This window comes from Rhipicephalus microplus, chromosome 7, assembly GCF_043290135.1.
Source record: "Rhipicephalus microplus isolate Deutch F79 chromosome 7, USDA_Rmic, whole genome shotgun sequence".
NCBI classification, from domain to species: Eukaryota; Metazoa; Arthropoda; class Arachnida; order Ixodida; family Ixodidae; genus Rhipicephalus; species Rhipicephalus microplus.
The window spans coordinates 49,178,485-49,193,000 of record NC_134706.1 but is presented as its reverse complement, the minus strand read 5'-3'; the positions used below and the strand labels follow the sequence as shown (position 1 = coordinate 49,193,000).

General features: G+C 46.9%; 2 protein-coding genes across 9 annotated transcripts in view; one reads left to right on the top strand and one right to left on the bottom strand.

Moving 5' to 3' along the window:
• LOC119179235 (BAI1-associated protein 3-like) overlaps positions 1 to 14,516 on the bottom strand; it is a 558,733-nt gene that overhangs the window by 348,873 nt on the left and 195,344 nt on the right. The gene's annotated exons all lie outside the window — the stretch shown is intronic.
• LOC142767446 (uncharacterized) lies at positions 6,339 to 12,788 on the top strand. Its single transcript, XM_075869126.1, has 2 exons — positions 6,339 to 7,753; positions 12,013 to 12,788. Exons 1-2 carry the CDS (start codon positions 7,463 to 7,465, stop codon positions 12,403 to 12,405), a joined length of 684 nt encoding a protein of 227 aa, XP_075725241.1. The 5' UTR covers positions 6,339 to 7,462; the 3' UTR covers positions 12,406 to 12,788.

The following is a 14,516-nucleotide window of genomic DNA, read 5'->3' as shown; positions in this document are numbered from 1 at the left end:
AAGGCTTGAAACAGACAAACGTGGACCAACCTGGTAACTTCTAGGCTGTTTCAAGCCCAGATGAAGCGGGTTGCTTCTAGGTTATTGCATAGAATTTGTTTGATTGATATGTGGGGTTTAACGTCCCAAAACCACCATATGATTATGAGAGACGCCGTAGTAGAGGTATCCGGAAATTTAGACCACCGGGGGTTCTTTAACGTGCACCCAAATCTGAGCACGCGGGCCTACAACATTTCCACTTCCATCGGAAATGCAGCCGCCACAGCCGGAATTCGATCCCGCGACCTGCGGGTCAGCAGGTGATTGCATAGAATGATAGAATTCTAGGTTGTCTCTACGTTCATTCTCAGACCAGAGAAGTTCGTGTTGGACCACAGACAGTCAAACACATGACACGATGTCCAAAATTCCAGAGACCATAACCACGCGCTGAAACCAAGCGCTCGCACATCTCGTAGATCTGCGGGCGTAATCGTCGTGGGTGGCGTATAGATCTTCCATCGCTTCGGAGTCGTCTTGCAGCCGTCGTCGCCTTCTCACCGATACCGTTGGCTTTCCCCTTCTCTGGTATTCTATTGTTGTACGCACTTGAAGTCTTCGCCTCACCGTCGTCACTTCGCGGTCATTTGTTGGGTTAACGGTATAGAGCTTCCTTTTAAGTGCAGCACGGAATGAGGTGTATACTGAAGAGCTAGTTTTCTTTGTAACACACAATATGAATTGGAGCTAACAAACTACGACGCCGAGGAAATTATACAGCGGACGTTGTTAGCAGTAGTTGTGAAGAAAGAGAAGTGGGCGAAAGGATAACTTGCCGCCGGCAGGAACCGAACCCGCGACCTTCAAGTAATGCGTCCGATTGCTAACCCCACTAATATACGGCGACGGTCATACCTCCGTCCACTTATGGGGTATATATGCGCAGATAAACGTGGGAGTGTCAGCCAGCGCCGCTAGTGGCCATTATGGAGAGTTGTGTGCACGTGTATTACGGAGAGTTTGGTTGCGCGTAGTGAGGTTTATTCGTTTTGTATGGAGCATACCCATTTGTAATTTTTTTTACGATAGGCCACACAGTCGCCACATACATGATAGGCCGCATAAAGTACAAATGACCTAAACAGCTTTGCCGTTAAGATAATATCATAAGCGGGAAAAGTAATCTGGTACATCAAAAGAAACACCCTGGTTGTTTACTGTATTTATTGTTTTCTTAGTTAATGCGCTATGTATATGGCATATTTCAGTTCAACCGCTGTAACTGCCCACTGCATGAAGCGGCAATGCTCCTCTCAAGCTGCTGAATGCAGCTTTTTTTGCTAGGTCGTCTTCGCAACATTACTGTAAATAAACTCAATTCAATTCAATCCAATAAAGCCGAACATCACCGAATCTATAAACAAACGGAGCATAAGCTCACTGGAATGGATGAGCTTTAGCACAAAGTCGCAGTCACGAAAAGCTCAATGATTGTACCTAAACGCAAAAACTCGTCCAAACGCTTCGTTTTTATGAAAGATATATAGGCACACGGATTATCGAGTCGTGGAAGCAGACACGACGGATTAACTGGCTTCTGCTTGACCGATTAGACGACGTATTGTATCTGCTACGACGACACTGCGTAGATTAAAGATAAGTGCACACTGTCTAGGACAACAGAGATTAGTGCACGAAGAATGGAATTAAAGAACATTACACTGAAATAAAATGAAGCTACTACACAAGATACCCGGCTTAGTACACCACAGTTAGCCTAAACGGCCTTCTGCTCGTTAATTGGACGCGAAAATTTCTACAACTGTGATGAGACGAAAAGCGTACGGCAGGCACTGCGGCATGCTGTAGGCTTCAAGTTTCTGTCGAAATACCTTCGTTTACTTAGAATGTTTTTCGTTCCGTAGCTACTCTTCAATACTTTTCTCTCTTTTTTTTTCTAACCTAAGATGAAGTATCGATTTCTCAGACTTAATGCTTCTCCAAGAACCATGCCAGGACGATCATAATGGCTTAGGACGGCGACGGGCTTTAAAGGAGACGATGGCGATGATATTCAAGATTAACAGTAGGAATTTTTTCTAGTTCGCTGCTTGATTTCTTCCCGATTCAGAGCTCCTTCGTCTCACGAGAGTACTCGGCACGATTCGTCTCGGTATGACGATCTTTCTAAGCCCGCTTTAGGGCACATTTCGCACTTAGATCAAGTCTGAAGTGTGCTGTGCAAGTGGGATGAAGAAAAAACACTAAACTGGGTTTAGAGACTAAAATAGGAGACATGTGAAAAAAACATTAGCTTTAGTGTAAAAAACAGAAAAATGCCACGTCTTTATTCTGTTGGCAGCGTACGTACCACGCGGCGAGCCAGTTTTCTTCTTTCCTTATTCTCATTAATTCATTTATTCATTGAAATTTGATTCATTCGAAAGTGCCAAACGGAATTACCAGGAAATCAAACCCGCGTCTTTGAACTTGTCCGCGAAACACATGACTGCACTAAGCTACAACGGAGGCTTCCAAAAAATGGCGAAGCCTGCTGAGCCGCAAGTCACGGGATCGAATCCCGGCTGCGGCGTTTTCGATGGAGGCGAAAATGCTGTAGACACGTGCGCTCAGATTTGGGTGCACGTTAAACAACCTCGTGTGGTAGGAATGTTCGGAACCCTCCTCTACGGCGTCTGTCAGAATAACGTGGTGGTTTCGGAGGCGTTAAACCCCACTTATCAATCAATCACCAAAGAAACAGCGAATTCCCTTCGTTAACGTTAAAGCCCTAAATGCCCAATTAAACGTGAAACTTGACCACCTCGATGGAGCCGTAATGGCAGAAGACGCGTGTGCTGTACGATGTCAGTACACATTATAGAACACCAGAATGTAAGCCGTATAGATGTGTGCTTTTCCACTTGAACGCTAGAGATGAGTACCTATTCCGCTAGGACGAGTACTGCTCTTCCAAAGCAATTTGGTTACAAGGTGGGCAGGACCAGCTCTGCTTGTCCAAAGCAGTTAAGGGGTTAAACAACAGATTCTAACTATTAAATTTGACCAGCGACATCTGAGTCCCGCGGCATCAGAGACGAGTGAGGCGAAGTCAAAAGAAATCATCACGATCACGACGTCCCCACATGATGTCATCGTCACGTCACATGATGAAGTCATCTCGTCACATCGAAGCTGTTCTGAGGTGGTCCAATCACGGTGGTAGTACGAAGCCTGGTGAGGTGCCTCCGATCTCGAAGGCCGCAAAAGAAAAAACTACGCTAGTTGCAGAACTCTTTTGGATGAGGCGCGTGGTGAGCAATACGTCGAGTAAAAAAAAAATGCATTTGGCTTTCGAGTCCCTTTAGGCGAATGCGCGCAAGACTCTGAGCTTTTGGAGGATGCAAAATTTCCGTTAAGACATAATGTCTGACGCTTACGCATGTAGTTCTTCAAGGCATCAGTTCTGAATGAACTGAAGCACTGTATTGAGTGGTCTCCTACGTTCTATCGAAACCTCCTCCACAGCCGTAACAACTGGGCGCTTGACACGGACACAAACGCAATGAAGAAAAAAAACTTATCATAGAAGACACTAGATATTACAAAAACAAAGCAAAGCTATTACTAAATTAAAAGCCTCAACAATTCCCGAATGACGCAATAAAACTCTGAGCAAAATAGGTAATCGGGAATTAGGTTACACTCATGACTAGGAAAGTACGAAAACAACAACAAAAATACCGGCGAGGAGCGAAGCATGTAAGAAAAAGTGTGTCTGCTCCACTGATACGAAACTACTAAAGAGATAGAACAACCGGGGGTTAGGATATTATACTTGAGATCCAAAAAGAAGAAATGCACATGGATCGGGTACGTGGCGCGTAGGCAGGATAGCCACTGGTCATTAAAGGTAACTGACTAGATTCCAAGAGAAGGCGGACGCGCGAATTGGAGAAAGAAAATCAGGTGCGCAGGTGGGATGAAGAAGTTTGCAGGTGTAAGTGGTAGCAGAAAGCACAGCACCAAGTTGATTGGAGGAACGTGGCAGAGGCCTTTGTCCTGTAGTGGGCGTAGACAGGCTTATGATGATCATGATGATGATGATGATGATGACGAACGTGAAACTTTGGGAGAGCATGCACGGTTGTGAGAGAGATTAATTCGACGGGGTACTGTTGGTACCAAACCTGATACTCGACATCTAGGAAAGGGTGTTTCCGCCACAAACACGTCGTCGAAAAACTGCGTCGCTATGCAGCTTACAATTGCTTCCTCTTCTTCCCTATATGCCCGATTTCAGCTTCCTATAAGGCAAGAAGGGAAGAGTGCTTGCGCTCTGCTAGCGTCGTCGGCTACTTGTCGGGCCGATTGTATCCTTGTTGTTTTTATTGGGCCGGTAATGTGTGGTGAGATATCCCTTTGTCGTACATACTCGTTTTATGATGGACCACGGTTACGCGACACACCATGGCGACATTAAACGCCGGAGCCGAGACACTCAAGTGCTGCACAGCTATGAAAAAACAAGACAGCGAGTTTCCAACCGGACTAATTGATCACCATTCGCACAATAAGAAAGTGAAAAGCTCCAGACAGAAAATCCCGGAGAAGCTTGTTGGTTCCTTGTCAGGCAATCTCTAAATGGAAACGTGAATCGGACTGCAAAAGAGGAAACACCGAGCTTCTATGGGCCTGTTCTACACAACGCTGTACCAAACCGCACAATTGATTGATTGATTGATATTTGGGGCTTAGCGTCCCAAAACCACTATATGATTATTAGAGACGCCGTAGTGGAGGGCTCCAGAAATTTCGACCACCTGGGGTTCTTTAACGTGCACCCAAATCTGAGTGCATGGGCTTACAAGATTTCCGCCTCCATCGGAAATGCAGCCGTCGCCTAACCCCATAATCAGAATAATTGAGTGTTCTAAGGCCGCAAGCGAGCTATGGCTTTAGAACAACAAATCTTGTAAAAATACAGTCACAATCGGAGTCATTCTTGTTTCACCGCCAGACGTCCAAAAATACAGACGTTCAGGGCCGTTAGCTAAAAGCCACAAAACGGCTTGACACGGCCGATGGTCCCTTGAACCTCTCCCCGACAAAAAGACACATTAGCACGGAGAACAAGAATATACTATTTTAGCATTTACGTGCTTGTGTTAACCTGATTGAGTGGTTAATCTGTGGGGATTAACATCTCAAAACGAACTTATGATTATGAGAGAAGCCGTAGTGGAGGGCTCCGGAAATTTCGACCACCTGGGGTTCTTTAACGTGCGCCCAAAACTGACGCTTATGTTAACCTTGGCCATCGCGTGTGGTAATCACATAGTGAAACGCAACATTACCTTTTTTTTTTTTCAGGCGAGAGCCTTTGAGGCCTCATCAAACACGAAAAGTGGCTGTCGGCAGCACCGGTGTCAACACGTACGAGTCGATGCAAGAAACCACCACGTGATGACATCCCCCTATAACGTCATCCTAACACCACTTCAATGTCATGCGAGAAACCGCCCGTGATGACGTCCCCCTAAAACGTCATCTTAACACCTCTTCGATGTCATACGACGACGTCATCGCTTGAGACCACCTCTCGGTAAAAGATGGGTCAATCGTGGAGGCAGTGCAGAACTACGTTGTGTGCGAAAAACTTTCATGCGCGGGGGGGGGGGGGGGTATAAGGTGGTCAATGCAATAAAGAAGTGCATAACTTTTACGAGAATGGTTGTGAGAACTGACGAACAATGCAGGAGAAGGAGGAGGAAGAGAAAGGAAAGGCAAGATGAGCCATGGTTGAGGCATCATCTTCATCATCATCAGTAAGGTCAACCAGACGAGCGTTCAATTTGCTATCCTACACTGGGGGAAGGAGAATGAGAGGTTAAACGATCGGAAGATAGAAAGAAAGGAACGTAGAAGATACATGCCAGCTTAATCTGGACTACTGCGTTCGACAGTAGTGGACGCAGGACTTCAGGCGTACCAGGCTTGACTCTAGAGCGTCCGGTCATGATACCTACTGAAGGCTTGTAAGCACTGGAAATAGAACATCCAGTATACCTGTTGCACGGATTCTGCGTGTGGTGACTTCAGCCTGCCGACAATGATGCCAAGGAGAGTATACGAGATGCTAACATCATCCCTTGTACTTTCTTTGCCATCGTTATCTGTTAGTTCGCGTTAGTATTGCGACTAAAGAACGAGCCCTTAAATTTACACTCCTTTACTTTTATGTCTATGACTACTAATAAAAGCTGCTCATGATAAACGCGTTATGTTGCTGCAAAGTTGGCCGCCAAAGGCAATCTAAACAGTATCCAAACAACAGTTTCTATAAAAAAGTTTAAGATTGGTAATGTGTATGGAGCCCCACAGTTAAAAAATGTAGGGAGGGCTCCAATACAAGATGTGAACAAAAAAGAAGATATACATCATCTAGTAGTTACACTATCTTGGGTGAGAAAGAAAATAAACAGTGCAAAAATAAATACAAAAGTAAAAATATTTTGTTTTGTCTGATATACGTGCCCGAGTTGAAACTAATATCTGCTAAAACAATGCCTCATAAAATTTGTTCTGATTACTATTGTGTCTAACAAAAAAATTGCCCGCAGCTTCCCTCGGGGGAACACTGAGGAGGATGCGGACCATATAATTGGTTAACGGGGTGTTAAAGTGCGACTTACTTGGGTCGATGGCTAAATTGGTTAACGTGGTTGTGAAATGGGGTGTTAAATTGCGACTTACTTGGGTCGATGGCTAAATTGGTTAACGTAGTTGTAGGAGGGGGTGTTAAATGAGTGAACACGTACACACGTATGCGAAAGGGCGGCGCTGGTCGAAGGGACGTTGATCATTGTGTTTGTGGATTCGTTGAAATTCATTTCACCGCGACCTTGGACGTCGACGCGCCGTACAAACCAACCGACGAGCGGCAACTGAGCGAGCGAGCGCCGACCTTGAGTATATATACAGCACGACGGCGCATGCACTGTCAGCTGTTGAATGTTCTCGAAGCGCGACGCCACATGCGCGTCCACTGGAGAATCAGGAGAATTGTAGATGTCGAACGCGGTGTGTAGAGGAGGAAGGGTGCACAGATGGTGGAGGAGTGAAGCGCGCGCGGTGTGTAGAGGAGGAAGGGATGCACAGATGGTGGAAGAGTGGGCGACGGCGCGACGGCGCATGCGCGCGCGTCAGCTGTCGAATGTTCGAGAAGCGGTGCGGACGGCGCGGACAGCGCACTACAAGGCGCGAGTATAAGATGCTCCGCATCTAAAAAAACTATCCCTTAAATTGAGACTTTTAATCGAGTTCAAATTGGGCCGGCATGAAACGAACAGCGGACTTTGAAAACGAAGGCATGCCCATAACGAGGCGCTAAGTTTTCCGGTTTCACTCCCTCCGTACCGTACCACCAGTACAGTGGGTTCGTCCCATCCCCTCTTGTTGAAGAGGCACAACCATAAACATGGCGGACGCGGAGACAGACGAACAGCGCTTTGTGAGGGAGCTTCGTCGCCTGCTCGCCGAACCGGACGATGCGAGCCTGCAAGGGCTGCAGGAGCCGCCGTATCGTATCCGCGACGATCCTTCGATCGCGGCCACGCGCAACCTCCTGCGAGCATGCCAAGAAGCCCAGGGCGTCGGACTAAGCACCGTGGCCGTGCTCGAGTCGCAGGGCAGCCAGCTGGACAGCGTCAGCCGGGCTCTAGACAAGCTCTCGGTAGACCTGGACAGCGCGGAGGGCCATCTTTCGCAGGTAAGCCTTAAAATGTGGGATTTAGTAGATCTAGGGTCCTAATCAATGCCCGGAACAAGGTCTGCAAGTTAAGAGACAGGGCATGGAAACTAAACATGAACACAAGGGATCAGCTGAAACACGACACCGCATACGCTGGCGTTTCTGATGTCTTGACGTGTCCCTTGTGTCCGTGTTTGCTTGCACTGTCTCTTTTACCATTGATACTTACCGACCAGCTCAGCTCAACGCCATTAAGGGGGAAGCGTAAAATGCCCCATCAAACGCGAAATATGACTGTCGGCGCCACAGATGCCTCGATCATGTAATTTGTGACGACATGATGACGTCACAGTGACGCAACCTGACGACAGAATCGCATGGCATCGTAGCTTTGTCGATAGTGGTCTGATCACGGAGCCAATGCGATACCAGGCGAGGTGCCTCCGATATTTGGGCAATGCAAAGCCACTTCGGGCGCCGAAGTTTTCGAAGGGTGCACGAAGGCGCAAGTTTTCGAAGGGTGCACGAAGGCGCAACATCAATGCATCAGCTCAGATGAAAACTGAGATGGTCCTTGCCTTTGAGTCGTCTTAAGTGAATAAATATGGTACCCTTTAAGTTCTTTGTTTTTCTGAAATCTCCAAATCCTATAGTAAATATTCGTCCGAACTCGGATTACAGTTCGGACCAGGTTCCTGGTGGCGAAACAAAGCCGGGTTCGTTGCTTCGCGAGGATGATCACCACCGTCTTCGTAATTTTTTTCCCAGAGGAAGACGCCTTCACCGCTGGACGTATTACAATTAGAGCTTTATGTACAAAAACCATTTACAAAGCAAAGATGTCAGCAAAAGTATGACCCACAATGGGGCCTAAGGCTGTTGTGCCAGTGTCTAGCCGGCAAGCTCTCCTAGTAGCAAAAGACCCCTCGTCTTTTCCCGGGCGCTTCTTTTATCACCTCGTCCTCGTTGGCCGTGACCCTAGTCGACACCGGACAGGCACCGGACAGGCACCGGACAGGCACCGGACAGGCAGAGCAAGCTGTAGGGCGCCGTTTCTCGGGAACGCTTCAGCCAAGCGAGGAAGGGGGTGCCCAAGATGAGCTGGTTTCGCTTCTCGGAAAGACGTGTTACCCAGAAGGAAGGAGGCGGGGGATGTCACGCCGAACTCGACCTTACACCAATCTTTCCCTTATTTCAGATCTCTTTCTTCTATTACCCTCTCTATCTCTTCAATGCTCTAATGCCATCCCCTTAGTAAGCTGGATGTTGTGCAGTTAACATCCCTACTTTTCTTTTCCCATATTCCATCTCTTTCTCTCTCTTGTAGCGCCCGCTAGAAACAATCGAGCAGCCAAAAAAAAGTCACGTTTCGCGTTTAGATTCATGAATAGTGTACACCGTTACTTAGATTGCGCAGCAACGCATCACCGCCATCATGACCCAAACGCTACCTTTTGCTCTCGCTCGTATCCAATCCTGTCCTCCTCACAGTTAGCTTCACACTTCCGGCCCATCTGTGGCGACACGCCATCGTCTCCACAAAAAATAAACAGGGGGGGGGGGGTCGTAAATTCCCGGCCCACGCGCAGTACAATTCACTCCCACGCATAAAACGTGGACCCTACCTGTACACTATGTGCTTGGTGTCACATACACTTCCCGCGACACTGACGAAGAAAGATGAACGTCGTAGGTGCTTTGATCGTGCGCGGACAAACGCATTGGCCACAATGAAGAGAGGCTTGGACTACGATGAGTAGTCAGAAGTCCAAGACGCGGAAAAGGGACACGACATGGTACTCGGTACAAAACAATACACGTATACTCGCTAGTAAAAATATTGAATAAAAGGTCCAATTCATGGTCACAAGCTTCATTGACGCGTCTTTCAGATCGACGCATCAGGCCAGTGCGGCATCCTCGCAACAAATACACACAAAAAAACAAAATAAAACAACAACAAAGGAATCGAGGACAGATGGGGAGGGGGGGGGGTGAATTCAGGATAATCATGGGCATTCCTTGTCATTCGCTTATCTTTTCCCTAGATTCTACGCTTATGCGTGTATGCAGACGCAGTACGTGTAACTAAAATGCACAACCTGACGCGACAGTGCCGACACTAGTGTCAGAAAAGCTACTAATATGGCGGAGAACAAAGCGACAATCGTGCAGTGAGCAGATGCCACGTGTCATCGCAATTGTAGCCAGCTTTTAATCTTAGCCACAGCCTCCGTGACTTTATTGGCGGTGGATTTTGTGCATCGTACACACTATCTATCAGGTCCCGCTTAAAAGTGCTAGCACCAAAGCATGGTGACTAAGCGAGAAGGGTCTAGCGTCCTGGCTGTAGGTAGTATGTCAAGCACGACGTGATTAGGTGTGTATGCATAGATCATCATCATCATCATCATCATCATCATCATCATCAACCTGACTACAAGTACTGCAGGGCAAAAGCTTCTCCCATGACCCGGCAGCGGCGGCTGCATTTTCGATGGCGGCGAAAATGCTGTGGGCCCGTGTTCTCAGATTTGGGTGCACGTTAAAGAACCTCAAGTGGTCAAAACTTCCGAAGCCCTCCACTACGGCGTCTCTCAAAGGCACATGGTGGTTTTTGGACGTTAAATTCCACATATCAATTAATCAATGCCATGATCCGCCAATCAACCGCGTCTTGTGCTTGCCACTGCCACGTTATACCTGCGAACTTCTGAATCTCATCGGCCCACTTAACTTTCTGTCTCCGTTTCGTGAGTCTGCCTTCTCTACCGATCCAGTGAGTTCCCCTAATGACTAGCGATTATCCTGCCTACGTCCTATACGTGCCCGGCCGACATCCATTTCCTCTTCTTGATTTCAACTATGATCTCCTTAATCCCGGTCTGTCCCCTGACCTACTCTGCTCTCTTCTTTTCTCTTAAGTTTACACCTATCATTTTCCTTTCCATCGCTCACTGCGTCGTCCTCAATTTAAGCTGAACCCTTTTTGTAAGCATTCAGGTTTCTGCTCCGTAGGTAAGTACCGGCAAGATGAAGCTGTTTCATACGTCCCTCTTGATGGTTAGTAGTAGATCATCATTCAAGATTTGAGAATGCTTGCCGAATCTCATCCAACCCATCCTTATTCTTCCAGTTATTTCACTGTTATGGCTCGACTCCGCTGTTACTACATGTCCTAAGTAGATATATTATCTTTCAACTGCCAGCGTCTTTCCACATATATCGCAAAGAAAGGTTTTCTGCCGGGACTGTTGCACATTACTTTAGTTTTATGCTACCGAATTCAAAATATTTTACTAGTTTCACCTGTATATTTTGTTTGAGAATTTCGGGCTTCGGCACTTTGGTGCATGCAGGAAAAATAATATTTTTATTGATTTATATTCTTTTATTGTTTCTTCGTTTATATTTTTTTGCCCGAGTATATTTCATGTCCTGAATGTAAGTGTTACATTACGAAGGACACGATTATGCGTGTATGTGTGCTTTCCGGAGATCGGAAATTCCTCCCCAGAAGCAACTCTGTTACAGTAATAATTGCGCTTCTGCGATTTCATTAAACGTAGTTAGGTTGCACCACAGTTTACAGCTGGAAAAAAGTAATGATATTACGTTACCATTACTTTTGAATAAGTAATGAAAATGACTTTCGTGGCCCCGATCGGCTTACAGTAATATATACTGAGTAAACGGTAATGTAATCAATGTTATTACTTTAGCCTTTACGATATAATAAATACATTACAAGTAACTACATAACATCCCAAGTAATTCCATCACTCTCATATGTCTTAAAATAACGAAGAAGAGCAGATATTCGAGCGAGCATAGCGCCTTTTTTCTAAGTTATCCACACTGGAAAGGAAAGTGGAAGCGAGACCGATTGAGGAGAGGGGCATAAAACACTTCGCATCTAAGTCACGTGGCTTTTATAAACCAAAACATTTTGCTTGTGTGACAACAACTTAGATATTAAGTTCGGTTGGACTCATCCAGTGAGTAACTACGGTAAACAGCCAACTATTCATTCCATCAGTTTAAAACTGAAACAATTACCCAAGCAATTAGTCAAGGCTCCCTTCTTTCGACCAGTGAAGGCAGTAAGGTCGATCTGCTTCTTTCCCACGCATTAATTCCTCATCAATCAGCCGGTCAGTCACTCGCTCAAAAACCCATCCGTTTTTTTCCCCTTTACATCAGTCAGAAAACCTCTCAGCCAATCGTTGATGGAATCAATAAATCGACAAATCGATCGGTCATCCATTCTCTCACAGATGAGAAGGCCTCTCTTCGGTCTTTGTCCCTGGCGCTGTCGGTGGAGAAAGAAAAAATCGAAGAAAGACGAGGACGAGGCGCAGCCGTCGCAGCTGGACGATCCGAAGCCGGCTTCCAAAGCGCGCAAGCCGAACGTCGAGTCAACGACGAACGACAAATCCGCAGCCGAATCCGCAGCCGAATCCACGACCGCCGTACGAACGCGATCCAGCGCTACCACGGCCGACAGCTCGACAGCGACCGACCGGGACGTTCCCGGCGCGGCTTCCACTTCTGGAGTCGACGACCGCGTCAGCGAGCATCGACAAGGCCCCAAAGATGCCGACGAACTGGGCCGCACGCTCACTAGTCTCAAGGGCATCGCACAGGCACGTCTCACACTTCGCGACTAATACGTCTATACGACCAAATCGTTTCGGTTCCCATTTTCCCTTAAGGGCGCGACGGGAATCGGCCTGTCAGTAAAGCTCGTCCAACCCTCACGTCTACAGGAAGCAACAGTATCAGCGCTCGTATACAACCGTCTTGGGACCCAGAAGAGTTGCTGTCAATACGCAGAGTGGAGGAGACAGGAATGTAGGAACTCCGCGTAATGTGCCTCTGGTGGCACACGGTAGTTGGAGCGATACGGGGGGTGATAAAGCGGAGAAATCCGAGTACAGGAACACCGCGTAATGTGTCGGTTCTCTAATGGCACCAGGGAATTGACATGTCAGCCAAGATTATACGCAGCTATACTGTACGTGGCTCGTACAGCCGTTTCGGCACAGCGGGGGTTGTCAGTATGTGAGCTAATAAGAGTACCACTGAAACCGATTACCGTAACAATCTTCAATGTAAAGCAAAGAAGGAAAGTTTTGTGCAATTCAAGAAAACCTTAACAGTAGACAAGTGGGCTTGCAGATGCACGTATTCTGCATTAGGGGCCACTTAGGCATCTGCTTCCAACATTAATGTATTCTTAATAAATTATTATAGAAAACTAGCGTCACGCGAAAGATAAAAATGTGTGGAGGATCGGACGGGAAGGAAATCGACAAATCAACAAATGTCTCTTATTCGCAATGGCTGTCACTAAACTGGCACTCAGATCAAGTGTGATGCTCTCGACGAGGGGAAGGTAGGACCTTGATTACAATAGGAGACGATTGCTGCTTCTTAGATTTCTATTGTCACAGGGACAGTTTCTTTCGACAAATCACCAAGATGCTCCGCGTTTAATTGCTTTCGCTGTCACGGGAGATATGCACTTAATAATCATAATAAGCAAAACGAATAAAATTAACATCCTTAAATATAGGTCGCGTGAAAATCATAAATTAGCTCACTAAAAAAACTTCTCCAACTTCACAAAGAACGAGATGTCACCCCCCTTGAGATTTTCCAGCGAGCGCGTAAGAGCTCCGTCTACGCGACGTCGATGTTTTTTTTTTTTTTCACTTTTCCGACCGTATCTCTTGCCTCTCGTCGACTCCAAACCGTCTTCGCTAATTAGCTAATTAACGCACGGAGTCAACCGGGGAGCCTGTCTGCTGTCTTTCAAAGTAGCAATACCGGAACGGGTCCAAAGTGGTGCGCCGTCTTGCTGCACTTGAGCGTACAGGACGGCGTTTTACCCTTGTCTCGTGTCGCGAAAGTTCGTGATTGCCGGCGAGTCACTCGTATAATTAGACACACTCGGAGCTGCAGGCAACGTTGCATCATGACTTAGTGCAAAATAGGAGCGCTCGGCCACTCCACTAAACGTAGAACAACTGACGCTAGCGAGATGTGTTCACTGTGTATGTCAGTGAGCCACGTGTACATGGCGTTTTTTTTTTACCTTGTTTTTCGGATGTCCTCACCCACCGAAACGGTCATAACATACGTAAGCGCCCTCAAGCGAAACGGGGAGCGAGGGCACATAAGACTGCTTTCCTTCACGCGAAACGTAACCCGTCAACTGCAGACAATGCTTGACAAAAAGAAGTCGCTTACGTTCCTCAAAAATACGGCCCACTACGCGAGTGACAATGTAGCGCACAAGAGTCACAGGGTCCCTTATCCATTAGCCTATCACTACTCGAAGAGACAGAGGGTTGTATTGTTGGTGAATCATTTGAACAACTTTGACGTAGCGCGGAGGTACAGGCGGACACGGGAAGGTGTTGTGTCCTACTGTTCCTTCTTGTGTACGCGTGTCCTTTCGCGCCACTTCAAAGCTGTTCGAACGCGAAAGTCAGCAGAAGAGTTAGAGTCGCTCGCACGGACTCACTGTCTCTTGCATAGGAGAGCGCAGAATTGGTTGGGAAAGAGAGAACGCATAAAGAAAAAACTCCCAAGCATTTCCTAGAGGGTGATCATGGTTAAGTGCGAATACACGGGGTGATGCTATGAGGGGTATTTATTAATTCGCACTATTATATTTATTAATCACACTATGGTGCCTTTATGGTGTAATGGTTCCTGGGAATCGCTATTTGATCACACGGGGGAGTTTACGTTAACTCACTGGCGAATGCCA